This window comes from Pundamilia nyererei, unplaced genomic scaffold, assembly GCF_000239375.1.
Source record: "Pundamilia nyererei isolate P.nyererei 1_Seehausen unplaced genomic scaffold, PunNye1.0 scaffold00001, whole genome shotgun sequence".
In the NCBI taxonomy this organism is placed as follows: domain Eukaryota; kingdom Metazoa; phylum Chordata; class Actinopteri; order Cichliformes; family Cichlidae; genus Pundamilia; species Pundamilia nyererei.
In genome coordinates this window covers 5233992-5251071 of record NW_005187402.1, presented here as the reverse complement: position 1 = coordinate 5251071, position 17080 = coordinate 5233992, and the positions used below count along the sequence as shown (strand labels likewise).

Here is a 17080-nt window from a genome sequence, read left to right as displayed (position 1 = left end):
CCATCCAACCTTCGCCCCCCATTATCCAAACACAATATAGATGAAATGCTACTTAGATTAATTGCCCCGCAGCTTAGTTTCCTATCATCAGTGGCAATCTAACACACTCTTTTTCATAATGAGAATAAACCTCATCGTCGTTTAATGAATACAGCCGTATAACTTAAGTAGTCGCTTTGATGAGTCAAAAAAGGAATAGGTAAGTCATTGATCCTTGGCTGCCAGGGCTGTTTCATTCTCTTTCATATCAGTGCTGCTCTGCATTACAGTAGTGGCTCATAACGTTGCACCAGAGAGAGATACTTGGTCATATATGCCCTTTTTCAGCCTGTCAGCCTATACTTTATCTATAATGTGCTACAAGTGTATTACATAGCTGTTTCTTGCATGCAGTACATCCCAATACTGTCCGTTGTCTGATTGTTATAATGCAGTAACTGTGAATAATGTATGTGGTATACATTTGCCACAAAAATTGCCTGCTTTCCAGAACACATTATAAATTACAAGTAGAATCCTAGCGCTTAGGGACTTCCTCAGACTACTCTTCTTCCTTGGATTTGGTTCCTGTATTAATTTTTGATGATGCTTTTCTTGGAAGTTTAACAGATTGCTTAGATTACAGGCACACAAATGGAGACAAACACGTAAGATATTAACAGTTTAGCTGAATTTCTTTTGCACAGCACTAAGTGCTTATTCTGGACAGGTTCAAAAAAGGACTGAGTGTTCATGCATGGGCAAAGTGGAACAGTCTGTCCTCTCTGTGATATGTGAAACCCGAGTCTGTATTCATCATTCAAAAAATAGTGGGAGAGGGGGTCTCTTCTAAAGTCCCCCACCTTGGGGGCTCTTTAAATGAGCTTCAGTCAGGCGTGCATCAGCGTGAGACTGAAATCCACCGAGTACAGATTTGCATGAATAGAATCAGAATATGATACTAGATACCTGAGAAAAATGATGTCTGCACTGTGCTAATTGGTGAAGCGTTGAAGCACTGTCCTAGATAGGCCTGCATGGTTACTGTGATTGTTTCCAGCTGTGTACTGTAATCTGCTTTAGAAAAGCACCAACAGCGGTCCCAGAGGTAGGAGTTACTTTGCAGAGCGCCGAATGCAGAACAGCTCCTCGCTTGTAAGATTAGGGCAGCAATTAATACAGCGCTTGCTTAACCTGTCGCCTTGAAGAGCAACGGTCCAGTCATAGCTTAACCGTAGCTCTGCTTAGCAGAACTTTCAAGCTTTCTCCACTTGAATAGGTGATGTGTGAGGTACTGTAATTGGGGTGAAAAATACAGTATTTAAAAGCTACATGTTATAATAGTTTCATTCAGAATGTGTCTTAAAGTTTCAACTGAGAAAAGTCCAGATTTTCTTTTCTTTTACTATCAGTATGCTGTAGATCTCTGGTTTTAGCCCCATTAAAAAACAGGCTGTTTGAGTTTCTGTAGCTTTAAATGCACTACACTCTTCATTCAATGGCAGAGAGGAGCAGCATATAGGTGGCCACATGACAGATCAGCAAGTCTTGTTTCAAATTATACAAGATCAGGATTTTAACAGGGGACTGGCAACAGTTTGGAAGTGACTGCTGGGTAACATCTAGGCTTCTTCCCTCATCTGATAACTGAAAAAAGCCTTACTGGAAAGTTAGCTTTATTAATAGATTATATTTGAAAGATAATTGTACAGTTTTCAGATTGGTATTACATGGTAATGTCAGCCATATTAGACACAACATGTAAATGGTAAATGGCCTGTATTTGTTTAGCGCTTTACTTAGTCCCTAAGGACCCCAAAGCGCTTTACACTACATTCAGTCATTCACACATTCACACACAGGTGATTGCAAGCTACATTGTAGCCACAGCTGCCCTGGGGCGCACTGACAGAGGCGAGCACTAAACATGTATGTTTGTTTCATGTTGTTGGATGTTGTCATTGTAAATAAAAAGAAATGATGATCCTTTAGTTCTGTATGTATGAATCCATCCAGGCTTCTTAATCTGGCTCAGCTATTTGCGATAAAATAAATGGTCATTTGGTTTCACTAGTTTTGGCATTTTGTGTCATTTTCAGTAATTATCAAATTGTTGTACTTCATCAAATGCAAAAAAACCCAAAATCCTCTAATAAAAAAGAACCCAAAAACCAAACTTGTCAAAAAACCTTTTTTTTAACAAGTGAAAATTCTGGTTTTGAACCAACTACCAGAGCCAATGTTAGCTTAATTAGCTGGCTACAGTTGATTAAAATGAGTAATAGCTATCAGGTCAACTGCCATAATTAGCAGTTCCTGGCGAAAAATGAAAAGCATGATTTGTTTGCTTCTGGCTGGGGTCTAAAAGCCATTTTTTCCATGAACAAAAAAAAAATAGAATTTAGAGTAGTAATGTCCCGCTGTTATAACTGAAAATTGCACATGAGACCGCGAGAAAGCATAGCAACAGTAACTGAGGAAGGTAACGGTAAACTGCATTTTGCAATAACACCTTTTATGTATGTTTCTCCTGCAGACACTTCCTGTTCAAGCAGGGGTCTGGTTCGTCAGCTCTGCTGTCAGGGGCGGGACAGGGATACCCCCTGACCTCTGGGACCGTGTACTCCCCTCCACCTCGGCCTCTGCCGCGCAGCAGCGTGACCAGACCACTGTTTACCTTCAACAAGCCTCACCGCTGCTGCAACTGGAAGTGCACAGCCTTGTCTGCGTCACTCCTCACTCTCACCCTGGCCCTGCTGCTCACTTACGTCATCGGTGAGTTGCCGTCACGCACCCAGCCCGTGTCATGAATGAGAAGCATGAAGAGTTCTGAGTTTAGTGGAAAATTTACATTTTCAAAAGGGATTGTTAGAGGAGTTGGAAAATTGTGGGACTTGCCAAGAGAGTGCCTAATTAAATCATAAAAGGAAGCAATAAAAATACAGAAACAAACTGTAGCCTTCTAACAGGGAACCTTACGCATGCACAATGTTTCTGTATTCAAAGGGTAATATAAATATAGGAACTTAAATAAAAGGAAAGAAAAAAAGAAAGGGCGATCGATATGGGATCAAAGCAGGCCTGCTGAAATTTTTGCTCTTACTTTGAAGCAGTATTGCATTGTCTTCACTCCGAAGGATGTTCTAAATTGTAAATTAGCTGTTCTGGACCAAAGCTCACAAAACTAATATTTGAGGAATCCACACATGCAGTGACTTATTTGATGTTTTTCACACAGTCTCTCTCCCACACTCACACATACACACAGCTACACAAAGTTGCACAACCTTATTAAACTTCTCCCTTGGTGATTTTATTATATTAATCAATCCAGGTTTGTCTAAGCTTAGCACCTAATTGCCTGCACCTTTTCTTCTTTTTTTTTTTTTACTGTTTACATATTTGTCGATTGTTTTTCCCCTTTAATGATTAATTAATTTGATTTTTCATTCGCTAAAAGCAAAGACTTCCTATTTAACCCCCACATTTTATTTCGGATTAATCACAACTTTGTAAATGTCATTACTGCACTTTGTTTTGGTTATTTTTCATCCCTTTTGTTTTGTATCGTTTTCACTATTAAACCAAGATAACCTAAAATTAATAAGCTCAACACTGGCTGCTGAACTATTGCCTGCATTTTAGTACGCTGCACAAAGTACTAGTTCACAGATTTAACATATAAACTGTGCCTATATGTCCCCTCAAGACCATTAAGGTCTGCTCCTCAATCACTCCTGATCATCCTGCAGTTGAAGCTTATTTCAAAAGGAGCTTGTGTCTTTGATGCTGTTGCATCAAAACTCCCCAATGACCTCAGACATGAACATGAACTGTGACTGTTTTTAAGTCTAAGCTAAAGGCTTAGATAAGCTTTTCTGTCAAGCTTATGGAAACTGTTGATTGGTAGCTGTTGGACTGTTTCATGTAAATATTGTGAATGTGTCTAGCATATATTTTTTGGGAATCTGTTTATTCGGTTTTAGTTTTAGTGTAAAAGTGCAACTTTTTGGTTTTAAATGTGCTACAAAAATAACATTTACTTACTTACACATGAAATATTAAATACGGTGTGCTATTATAGATTAAACTAGACAACAGCAAGAGTTAAGCTATAAGTAGCAATAAGCAACAACCTATTTGAAATAACTATTAATATAAAAGTTCTTACATTTTGTCTTCTTGCATTAAATTTTATATTTTAGTCTCATCTTAAATGAGTTAAATTACATAAATTGTATTATTGTTTAGCGCCCAAAAACATGGCTGATTGCGTTTCATCAAGTCTTCTGTTAGTTACAAAGGAAATAATGTGACTCTACTCTGCACTACCATGTGAAAATTAATGTTTGCCAAATAAAAGTTCAACAGTAATTGCATCTGTGTGACGCTAAATGGAAATACGGGATCAGACTCAGTTCTGGAGAGGAATAAAAGTTGGAGAATTTAATAAATCAATAATCAACTTAGACGGGAAGGTGTAAAAATAGTGAAGTTAATAATTGAATTGTATTGTCACCGCAGGGCGTTTATTGGTCATACCTTTAATTGTAACGGAGTGCTGTTAAACTGCAGTTTTGTTAATTTTCCTTGTGCAAAGGATTTAAATGTTCTCATGAAAGCAGATCAAGTTCAGTTTTTATGACTGAAGCTATCTTTGCAGTAATTAGAGTCTTAAAAACTGGAAAGTTGTTGAGTAGGTCTGTGGTCTGGAAGATCATTAGCAGAGTTTGTCAAAGTCAAACACCAAATTTAATCATCGATCCCCTCCAATTGCTTCATCTCCCTGCTTAGCCTCAACCTTGGCCGGGCCCTCGACCGCAGCACATCGGCTCCCCTCCGCTGCCCCAAGTGCAGATATCCCAACCCTCCACCCAGCTAGTTCATTTCCCTCCTGTGGTGGTGCTCAAGGTCACGCTGGAGCAGGGCGGGGGGTTTGCATTAATCACACACACACACACACACACACACACACACACACACATCACAGACAGACATCACACATACACAAGCGAATCCACGCAGATTAATCCCCAGGCTGAACCATGCTATTCCATTAATGTCCCAGCCCCGGTAATTAGTGCATTAGTGAGGAGTGTGAGTGATGACTCGGAGACGACATCACCTTTTAATTGGTGTCATGCTCCGCTCCTGTTTGGCAGTGATTGATCTCCGTGTTGACGTCACCATGGCAACCGCACCAAGACGTATGGGATGTAAGCACAGATGATATGTTAGCCTGTAAATCAAAGGCATTCAAATTGCAAGATTAAAGTGGTCATGGACTTAATGTCTTTGTCTAGGGGGAGAGGTTGAGACACAGGCCACAGGATGATTAGGTTCTCTCATTACATAATGATTCAGTCATTTTAATGAATTAATTAACAGCCACTGACAGGAAGAGGGGAAGAAAAAAAATGTCCCAGTGCACTTTCTCATCTTCATCGAAATACTCGCCGTGCTGACTTTTGCCCGTTTATTGATTTCAAATCGCTTCTTCTCATTATCATAATATAATCCAGAATGAAATGAGTTCACTCTGCTTTGAAAACGAAGTCATGTTTGTCTTTAGTTTAGCTTTTCACAATATGATCAGTGCCTGCCGTATCCAGTATCCAGTTGTCAGACTTATGTTATATCTATTTATTAGTTTTACATGTTGAACATGTTTCTTAGCTAAATTATTTTTACCTTTTTCACTCACTAAATGCAGAAACTATCTCTGACAGCCAACAGAAACAATGTGGATAACTGATGAGTCATTTAGGTGAATTGAAGTCAAGCGAGATGTCAAACATACTGACAGTCTTTGCTTTTCTTCCGGTTTTATGTAGGTTGACTTGAAAAACTAACATTTACTTATTTTGCTTTATTTTTCCAATTCATTCATTTACTTGTTTTGGCTCTTCAAACCTTTTGCGGATTAATAAGAAGGTAGATTCATGGATGCCCCACATAGTTTTTCTTTTCCTTATCCTGCAGTAGGTAAAATGTTGTGTGTATATCTTCTGCAGTTTTATTCCGCAGACACTGCTGATTATTTGCAGGATATGAACATGACATATTCCTTTACAGGCATGCCAAGCTGGAGCCTAACATTTCAGAGCGTTGGAGAGGGTTCCTCCCCTCGGTGGAAATCGTTTTAACGCAGCTGTCAGTTTTGGCTCAATCTTCGTCTTTTTTTCATGACTCTCGGCCAAACCTTACACTGCTTTCCACAGTGCTTCGACGTGTAACTAAGCTTGTAACTGATCCCGCGTGCTCTGTGAGGACGCGGAGTGGACGAGCGGTTTAACGGTCAGCGCCGTCCTGCCAGCGGTTTCTTAACAGCTGGGAAGCCGTTCCTAACATCCTTCGAAAACCATCGTCTTTATTGTCTCTAAAGCTCTGTGTGTAAGTTATGTGACTTTGTTTATTAATTTGAAGCAAAGTAACCCACCAAATAATGAAGCAATAATATTGTATTTCAAATTAAGAATTCCAATTAGCACAACAATAGGACGATGCATGATTGCGGAGATAATGCTGTGCCTAAGTGATTGCGGTGTGTGCCCCCTGTTGTGATTAGCTAAGGCAGCCATCCTCTCTTCCTTTACTGCCCTCTCTCCTCTCCTCCCATACCCCCTGGTGTTGCAGGGGCTGCGAATAGCTTTGTTAATTTGTTTATCCCCCAACGCGCCCCTCCCTCCCCAAGTCATAGCTTGTTATTAAGCACAACACGGCCATCAGATATGAGAGGCAGGCATTATGATAGTGAAAGGGGCATTTAAGGAGAGATAGAGGACAGATTAAGATTGCATCTGTAATCTTGAAGAATATTGCTATTGACAACACTACCCGTAACTCATTTTTCTATTTTGAGCCTCATTTAAGCCTGCGTTAAAAAAGAAGAAGAAGAAGGAAAAAAAACTACCTACCATTGCTTTATCATGCTGTCAGAAAAAGCTAATTAGAGTATTTTCTGCATTAATGAATGTCTTGCTGTTTTAAATGGTTACAATCCTCAGTTGCTCAATCAAATATGAGAGAGGGTGGGATGTTTCACTTGTGAATGATAATCATCTCTATGGCAACAGGGAGAAGCTTCTGATTCAGGTGAAATGAGCAAGTCAGCAGCACCCTGCAATCAAATAATCACCTTCAAATCACATTTGGTCCCACAGACACACACACACACACACGCATGCATGCACAAAGACACAGCGTGCACTTTCAGCTATGATCGTCTTTGTGGTTCTGCTGTGCAGTGTGTGTCGCTTTGGGGCTTTTGGTTCCATAAAGAGCCAAATGACTTGTTAGTGGCTTTAAGTTTATTACATTCATGTCTTTTTTTCCTTTGCGCAAATCTACTTTCACAGTTTGATGGCAAATCCGAGCATCTGCCCTTAAACGTTGCATATTAATCAGAGAGGTCAAACACAGTGCAGTTTCCAACTGTGCTTAAAAGAAAAAACATGTGTTTATTAGAGCTAATGGTTATTTCCATTAAGATAAAGCCACAGATTATTGTCTTAATTTGATTTTCCAGAGCCTAAGGTAATGCCTTCCAGTGAATGGCTTCTTCCAAATCTCCAAATATATTCTGCTCACAGGAATAAAAGGCAAAGTAGCACACCAGTCTCGGAGGCTGGAACAAGCAAATGTTTGGCAGCTGTGCTTGAAAACTTCTCATGATTAATCAGTTCTCCGTTGTCAGCTCCAATGTTTATGTACACGGTGCTGAAATTGTTTTTCACTTCAGTTAAAGTTGACAACAAAATGAACTGATAACGTTTTTTTTTTATTTGTAAAGATTAATGAAATTCATGTTTTGGTTTCGTATTCCTAAATGTGATAAATTGGTGATTTAAATCATTTTTCTGTTGCACAAAACAAGCAATTTCACACTCTAGACACTCTGATAAATCAATTGCTATCAGAAAATCAACAGATACATTTATAATTTTTTTTTAAAAAGTATCTTAATTTTATGTATAATATAACACATGGTATGTTTGACAGCTTCAAACTGAGGCAGGGCTTTTAGGTTCTTTCCTCTCAATGTGGATTTCTCCTCTAAATGTCCTAGCAGGCCTGTCTGTCTCAAAGCTCCGAGCTGATTACAGCTTATCATAAATGAAGTGCTTGTTCTATGTTGTTGACCTCCCTGGCTTCCAAGTTGGGCAACTGCAAATGTGATTTGAGGAGAACATTATGCAACAAAAACAGTGGAGGAAATTGACTTGATTAACAGTCCCGTGCAAAAGTCTCAAGCCACTCCTCATTTCTTTACCTGCCCATTTTCAGAGCAATGTTGTTTTTTTGGTTTTTGTTATGCTTTGCGAACACTGACCCACGAATCATTAAAGCATAAAAAACTAAATCAAGGGATAAACCACTGCTGCGTCTACATTTAATAGACAGACAGACTTTGTTAGTAGCAGACTGACATAAAATCCCCTTTTTTCCCCCAGGATAACACAGTGGTGCAGGCATAAAACAATTTTTTGCACCAACAAGTTGATTCCCAGAAAGCTATTAGATGAAAACTTTGGCATGGTGTGCAGTGCGTCCTTAAAAAAACTAGGGAAACCGGACAAGTGGAGGACAAAAGACAACGTGGCAGACTTAAAGGGCTATCTTGAGCAAAGGAACAGTATGTGAAAGTCATGTCCTTAAGAAACAGGGGGAAAAAATCCAGCAAAGACCTGACAGAGGAGCTGAAAGATGCATCTGGCCCTTCAGTTGATCCATCTACTGTTCAGTGAAGCCTCATCAGTAATGGTCTCAGTGGCATTGTTGTTGTGAAGAAGCTGTTCTTGAGGAAGGGAAACAGGGAGAAAAGGCTGTTGTAGCCAAATTACACAAGAACTGGACTAAAAATCAGTGTCTGGTGGAGTCATGAATCCAGATTTTACTTTATTTAGTTGTCAATTTGTATGGAAAAGGTCAGGAGAGAGGTACAGCAGCGAGTGTCTACAGCCATCTGTAAAACACAGTGGAGGCTGTGTCATTATTTGGGGCTGAATTTCAGTCAGTTGTGTTGAGGTTTGAGTTATGAACACAGAAACTACAGTCAGATTTTCATCCATCACACAATACCATCTGGTAATGGGAACGCTATTAGTGATGGACTGGCCTCCCCAGATACCAGACCTCAACAGTATTAAAGCAGTGTGAGATCATCTTGACAGAGAATGTAGCAAAATGCAGCTGACATCCAAAAAAGAGCTTTGAATATTATTCAGTAAGCCTCCATTTATCAATATAATCATTTTCTTGGCTGTTTCCTGTCAAAAACCTTTTAAAAACAGATAAAAGACACAAATCTGCATTTGTATTATTCTAATTCTTTGTTCATAGCAATTATCTCCAAATTTTAGATATATGCAGATCAGAGTTCATAAACTGAAATGAAATCAAAGCTAGAATTTGTCAAAAAAGTCTAATGTGTTGTCTGCTGCTGTTTTTATATACAATGCCTAAAAATGTAGCAGCTGATGTTACAATCAAGGCGAAATAATTTTTACTCTTTAAGCTGCTTCATCTGCTTTCACAGTGTGACAGAAGACGTTAGGGTATAGACACTGCAGTTACCGACTGCTGTCACGATTGCTGAGCTAATGTGAGCCAAACAAAGAGCATCTACTGGCTATGAATGATTTACAAATCATGTCTGAGATCATTAACCAATAATCTAATATCTAGCTTATCTAGGAAGACTAAGAAAAACCTTCGTACAAAACAAACAAATCTCCATTACAGTTTCCAGCCTATCTGATACAAGCCCCACAAACCTACCAGTGGGGCTTGTTATATATTTTTTTAAAACACATAAATCCATATCGATGTTTAACCCCAGAAAAGTGAAACGTTTGACAAACACAGATTTATTTGTATCAAAATGACTCATTTAGTACAAATGTTGTAACAGACATTTAAAAGAAGTGACTATTAATTATAAATCATTCATAATTTTTAATGAACATTCATCAGTCCTGTGTTCCAGTGGAACATTGTGTTACGTGAAGTAATGTTTTTATAATTAGGAAAACCAAAAAAATCCCAATTATGCAAAAAACTGTTGCACTGATTAAGGAAGCAATAAATTTGGTTATTTGAGTGTGTGTAGCAACAGCCTCTGTGGGTTTGATTGTAGCCTGAAAATGGCCATAAAAAAGAAAACAACAGAAAAACAACAACAACTTTGTTTCGAAACTCGTCAGAATAATCGTTCTGTAAAAAAACGAGGGCTATACCTCGTGGGGAAAATGCCATAAAAAACATTAGGTTGTAGGCTGCTACCTTCACAGAACAGCACCAGCTGGTCTTAAAATGAATAAAAGAAATGTGAGCAAGAGGACAAGTACATAAGGGTCTGTAGTTTCAGAAGGGGTAACCGCACATAGGAGCTGGCAGCTGTATTAATTGGCACCAGTCTCAAAATGACCAGTTAGGAGGCAACTCCAGCATGCTTACCTTTGAGGCAGAGATGTTGTACATGGGACTGACCACTGAATGGAAACTATTAGGATGGGTGAAAGAGAACCAGTGTTGGATATAAAAACATATGAGGGAGGTGTCCAGATTAAAAATAAGAACATTTGTAGGATCAAGTAAGATGTTGGAGGAGTGCTCATTAGGGTTGTTTGGGTGGTGCTAAGCGGGAGTGTTCTGGAAGATAACTGAGAAGTTGAACCAAGAAGGCTAATACTCTATTTTCCAACCCCGTGCCATGCCCTGTGGACGTCTATCAGTCACAGCCAGTTCCCTCGTAAACAGGTCAATGACCTCTCAACCGCATCCCAACTGCAAAAGCATCAACCACGCTTAATGCGTACACAGTAATGAACATGATGCAGAGTAGAAACGAACACAATCTCATTTGCCTTTAGAACCTGATTGATCCCGTCTCTGTGTAGGGAATAATTAATAGTTGTGAATAATGATGATGTTACCTCTGTTGTACCGACTATGCAAATGTGCATGACTCTCTCGCTTTGAAGACGCTCGTGGATGGATCCTGCTGCCGTCTGACGCCGCAGCTATTAAATAAACTCCTCAGACGGGCACAGCTCTAAGCAACAAACACAACTTCAGCTCTTGATAATGTTTTATCGAAGCACTTTTATTACACTTTCTAGACATGCGAGCGAGTCTCTCACCACTCACTGGTATGACTTTTTTACGGACATTTCAGTTTGTAATAGATGTGAAATTGCGGAGCAAAGTGAATGAGGCAAGAAATGTGGAAAAAGCCTGCTGTTCAGACCTGGAAGAAAAAAAAATAATGTTAAATTTTACACGTTCTTTTTTTTTTTGTCGTGAAGGCTTTCTTATTTAGCATGAGATTAGTTTGGGCAGCATGAAAGCGCGACACAGACATTGAAAGAGTTTGACGCCTGCCAGAAGCATGAGAATTGGCCATTGTGCAAAAAGTCAGGGTTGATTTTTTTTCTCCTCTTGGTGAATTTTATTCTCCCCACCTAAAGCCACTTGGACCCTTTACATCATCAGACCCCACAGCTTGAGACCCAGTAAGCCTGTGCTTTAAAACAGTGGTGGCTCCGTACTTTCTAAGAGCTGATCAGAAACAAAGTCAGGTGGTCTCTGCCTGTGATGGAGTGGCTAGCACAATCTCTCTAACTCTCAACCCTGTTGAGCTGTTTGGGGAGACAGCATGACCATGTGATATGTGAGAAGTGTCCAACTGCCTGTCAAACCACTTCGTGGGAAGCACTTCAGGAAACATTAGGTGAATACCAAAGATTTGCAAAGTTCTATCTGCTGACACGTGACTTCGTTTGATAACAAAAACACATTTTTAAGGACAAAATTTCTATTTTATTTGATTTGATTCCAACCTTGTCATCGTGTTCAGTATAATTCTTTGTCACCTTGCATAAAAGTTAGATTTTTCAAATAAAAACATTTTGAGTGACTTCAAACCTACATAAAGGATTTTTTGTAATGTCCCAGACATTGGTGACAGACTAAAAGTGGCTGTTATAGGAGCTAGAGCACTTGCAGTGCTTTAATAAATTACCTTATGTCTGGTCAAAAAGTTCCTGTGGTGTTTTTAAAATGTAGAAAAGTAATAAAGCTAGTGACAAAGTATGTAACAGAAATAGAGTCAGAATCTTTATTTTCATCGCACAAAAGGTACAGCGAAAATGAATGCAGCCCCATTCAGAGTGCATGAATAACATCGTGTGTGCTTTTATCGTTACTGATTGCACAGTTATTCAGAAGTATAGAGTTGGAGGTAGATCTAGGCTGAATATACAGAAACTATATAAAGTGTAGTCAATATGTAAAAGTTAGACTGAATGGATGTGCATGGGACCTTTAGGCCTCTTCTGCCTATCCATCCATTTTCTTCTACTTATTGAGTCATAAGGGGTCACACGGGGTGGCTATTCCAGCTGTCACAGGACATGAGGCAGGGTACTGCCTGGACAGGCCACCAATCAGGACTAACACATAGAGACAAACCACCACTCCCACTCAAAGTCACACCTATGGCCAGTTTCTGATCACCAACCCCAAGCATCTCTTTGGAATGTGGGAGGAAGATGGTTTACCAGGAAATACTCACATAAATACATTCAACCTAAACCTTCTTGCTGTGAAGTAACGGTGCTGACCAGCACACCACTTGTGATTCCTGAAAGTTGAATATTATTTGGAAGTGTTTAGACATGATAGTTCCTATCACAGACACGGTTTTTCAGAGACTGAAAAGAGAAAGGCTTTCCCAGCTTGGACACAATGCTTGGTAGCTTTGTTCTTTTTCAACACTAGTGCTCTGGGCTCTCGTTTAACTTGTCACAGTTTAATAGCGAACATAGCAAACACAGAAACGTGAACAAAGGACCTCACTTTGGTATGGAGCTGAGAAAACATGAAAACTGGTATTGCTAGTGAAGAAAATATGTAGCATTGCTTTACCTAAGATATTTTCTCCTGTTGTGACAACAAGGCCCTCTTCTTCCTACCACCAGCCAAACACAGGGCCTGCATGTTGCACAGTTAACTGGTATGAACGGTAATAGAAGTGAACTTATTAAGAAATGTTTAATTTTACTAGTTAATACTAAAATATTGAAAGTCCATGGCCTGATTTTCAGCGTACATATAGAAAGGACAAAGAAGCAAAGACTTTGAATAAATCCATCTACAAGACATAAATAAAAGGATGGTCCAAGTCTAAATGGGAAGAGCTCAACTGTGCTGATTCACTCGGCTGAGGGTCTCCTACTTTTATTCCATCTGAACTGAACCCTATATGCAATCAGACAGCACAGTCTTCCAGCCACTGCGCAGCATGCTGTGCTAAGCAGTCAGTGCAAAAATGCTTCATGGATTTTGAACCTTCAGTGACATGAGCTACTGAAATAATCGGCAGATGGACAAAAGCTGGGGAAAAAAACACCGCAAGACTGTGGAGGCAGTACTAATGAGGTCTTTTTAAAAATACTGCATTGCAATGCATTCGTTAGCTTACAGAAACTAGTGTGTAGCAGTAATGACCTCAATAGAGTGAGCAGTTTGCATGAAGAGGTTTGCAGTCTGTTCTGATAGCAGGTGGTGGGCAGTAGGCCAGAGATTGTGTATAGAGGTAACGTTAGAGGGTCAGCTCAGTCTGGTGATGGCTGTCGGGACGAAGCCGTTGAGGTGCTGAGTTGGCGTAGCTCTAATGAAATGTTACCTTCCCCCGAAGGAAAGCTTCTGAACAGGTGGTTGCCTGTTTGTCTGGGATCAGCGGCGATCCTCTTCATTGTGTGGCTCTGTCATGGAGGGCAACTGGCAACCAATTATCTACTCAGCAATGCTGAGTAGGTAAGATTGGCTGCTACAGCTTGTTTCCAGTAGTGCCGGGAAAGTAGAATCCTTTCTATTCGGAGTGTTCCGGCTGAGAGCGGTTAAGGTGGACACAAAAAACGCTGTCACACACATAGCGACTCAATCACAGTACAGCAGCTAACGCAGAGGTGCTCTGTGCTGATGTTGGCTTTATCCTTTTTGCCCCGACAGATTTTTTCAAGCATATTTATCTCAGATTTACAGGACAGTCACTTTACTGTATATGCTGTGAGCTAATGACTCATTAGTTAATTAAAAAATATGTATTTATTCAGATTTTGAAGAGTAAAAATATTATTTTTTTTAGCACAAATACATGTATTCATACAATTTGCTGTATTTTAGCCATGCATTTCAGTTATTTATTTATTTCTAGGCATACAGAACGATGCATAATGGTGTGTAACTGGCAGCACATTTGTAGATCCTTCTCATTTCTCTCTTTGCTTTGCAATTAATGGGACCAAAGTCTGCTTGCTTACTACAGTCTATCGTGCTCGGTGTTCTTTTGTGTGAATGGAGACCAATTCAGGCTGAATATTGGTTTAAACTGTATTATTGCCTAAATAATTATCCTTAAATACTCGTCCTTGACGAGTCCAAACGTGTGTGTGTGTGTTTGTATGTGCAAGACGGTGCATGTGTGACTTTGTAATTGGATTCTGTGTGTTTCCGTGCATGTGAGCACGCGCCTCACCTCCAGCTTCTTTCAGCCAGCTGCTTCATGCCTCATTGGGGTTTGTATTGATTGTTCCAGTTTCTCTTTGTTTTCAGTCCTCTATTTTGGTCGTCTGATGCAGCTCTAAGAAACCCGCTGGCCTTTGCTAAAACTGCCCTAACAGCTACAGGAGCCTTTGGTAAAATTGCTTTAAATGGGTAGACAGACTGTGGTCAGAAAGCTCTGAATGGTGAGAGAGCCCTTTGGTAAAATGTCTCCAGAAGGTCAGAGAAGCTGCAACAAAATAGCCTCAATAGCTCCAACGGTACACTGGGCGAGTTCACACACGTGCACGGTAGGCACCGCGCGGCAACTCACACACACGCATTTCCTTATCTTCTCGATCCTCTCTATCACACACACAAATGTAGGCATGCACCCACGCTCCAAACCAGCAGAGATGGAGCTCGTATATGACCGGCGGTGCTGCGTCGCTGTTTGTCTGCAGCATTTCAGCATTTCAGCTGTAGATGGTGGCTGCCAGAGGGAAATGTAACATGGCGGCAATCCCCTGCTCATTGAGTAATATCCTGCCCGCCGTAACATTACTCAGCTTTCAGTAAGAGACCAGATCAGTGAGACAGCTAGTGGGAGACAGATGGGGAGAGATGGGGGGACTCTGACAGAAAGAGAGAGGAGGCGTGATGGGAAATGAAAGAACAACAGAGAAATGCGTGAAGAAGAAAGCTGTGATCTGTTGGACTTGGTGTACTGTCGCAACCATGACTAACTAGATAAGTGTGACAGCGAGTTTTACTGGTAAATAAACAGCGGCGTGTACAGCAAATCTCATCATTGAAGACGCGTTAAGTGTGTCACCACCTCCGCTCTTCGTTTATCCTTCTTTCCGTCATTTCATCCCTTTATCCGAGCGAGACGTCCCATTTCAGATTAGCAAGGTCAAACCAATGATGAGTCCTGAGGTTTATACCGGTTAAAAAATTGCGGCAATGAGCCTCTGCTCATGCTCTCTCACACACCCACGAAAGACAGTCCGTCATGCATGCAAAAAGCACACAGTTAAACAGTCTTGACAGTGGCATTAGTAGCTTTCAAGGAGTTTGTGGAGGGGAGTAAGAAAAACACTTTAGCACCTCTCGTCTGTCAGAGTGAAGCGAGGGTCGACAGGCGAAAATGCGGCAGGGCACGCGGACCCCCGGGCTCTTAGTCTCTACTCTAACGTTGACTTAGACACAGATTTGTTTTATTGGCTCTGAAGTCCCTCTCCTTCACTCTCCTTCACACTTGTTTTTTCCCCATTTGTCTCTCCTCTTTTTTACTCCCACCCCTGCCTCTCTTTCTCCCATCCCTCAGAAGTCTTGGCTTAGCTAGAGGCTGACACAGCCATGCAGAACTTGGATGAGCAATTGCCTTTACTGTACATGCTAAACTACGCACTAAATCGAATGACTGATGTGCTTGAAAGTGTTTGCTGCTGGGCAAAGCTGGCTGTAGTCTTTGGTTGTCAGACAGAATATAGTCGGCGGTTAGCCATGTCTACGAGCGAAAAAGGACTTGGCAATCAGGCCTGGATGTGTTTCCACTTGTGTGAGGGTATTGATAAATCATTTTTAACTGACTGCAGTGCTACCTTGGCTGTAATGCTTATCGATAAGGCAGTATATTCACAGTCAATCACCCCCATTGTGCCCCACAGCTCTGCCCAGGACTGATACAAATACTTGATAACGATATCTGGTTTACTTCAGTGGTTAAAGAGGAATGAACACATGCATGCTCACATGCACATCTCCCACTTTCTCCCACCACAAGTGTGAAATCTAATCGTCATCGGAGCACACAATCATTTTTTATCTAATCTGGAGACACATACATGCCTGACAACAAGAGCGAATGCTGCATGCTAGCATTGTCGCCATGTCGACCACCTGAAATGGTTTGTCTCCTATGTAATCTGTACATCTTTGCGTTTTAGCCGCTAATGTGAGAAAGCTTATGATGCTGCTGCTATCTCAGCAAGCCTCACTTTGCTACTAAATTTCCACCAGCTTTTATTCTTCTCTGTTCTCTCATTTCTCTCCACGGTAGTTTAAGAAAACCTGAAAAAGCCACATCAAGTACCTCCTTCTTTTAATAGTGAACTGTCTGTTTCTCGCTCCCTCCACCCCACGCTCTTCTCTTCAGCTTTCCTCATCCTCCGCACACATCTCGGCGGGGTAGCCGACAGCGAGGGTACAGCACAGAACCCCCCTCACAGCGGTACCGTCCTATTACCTCTGGCAGTCATCTCACTGTCACACTGATCAATGATTCATGTGTGCGCGCGCCTCAGCCTGTTAGCTCACTGCACTGCTGCTCATCGCTGGCACTGTGCTGCTGCCGACGCCGCTGCTCCTTCACCAGTTATAATGACTGGACTAACTCAGAGTCCTCTCACTAACGTGTGCCTTCGCCAAAGCGCAAGAGAGAAAGATGGACGCTGAGAGGGATGGATAGACAGGCAGGAGGAAAAGAGAGCGAGAATGAAGGGTCAGGCTGAGCACATGCTGCTCGCATAACTGGCTGCACACTGTGTGG

At 40.9% G+C, this 17080-nt stretch overlaps 1 protein-coding gene across 1 annotated transcript in view; it reads left to right on the top strand.

Moving 5' to 3' along the window:
• The window catches only part of tenm1 (teneurin transmembrane protein 1), a 191533-nt gene that overhangs the window by 70003 nt on the left and 104450 nt on the right, over positions 1–17080 (top strand). Inside the window, exon 5 of the mRNA XM_005719538.1 lies at positions 2516–2754. Within this exon, the coding sequence (XP_005719595.1) occupies positions 2516–2754 (239 nt within the window). The remainder of the gene's footprint in view (positions 1–2515; positions 2755–17080) is intronic.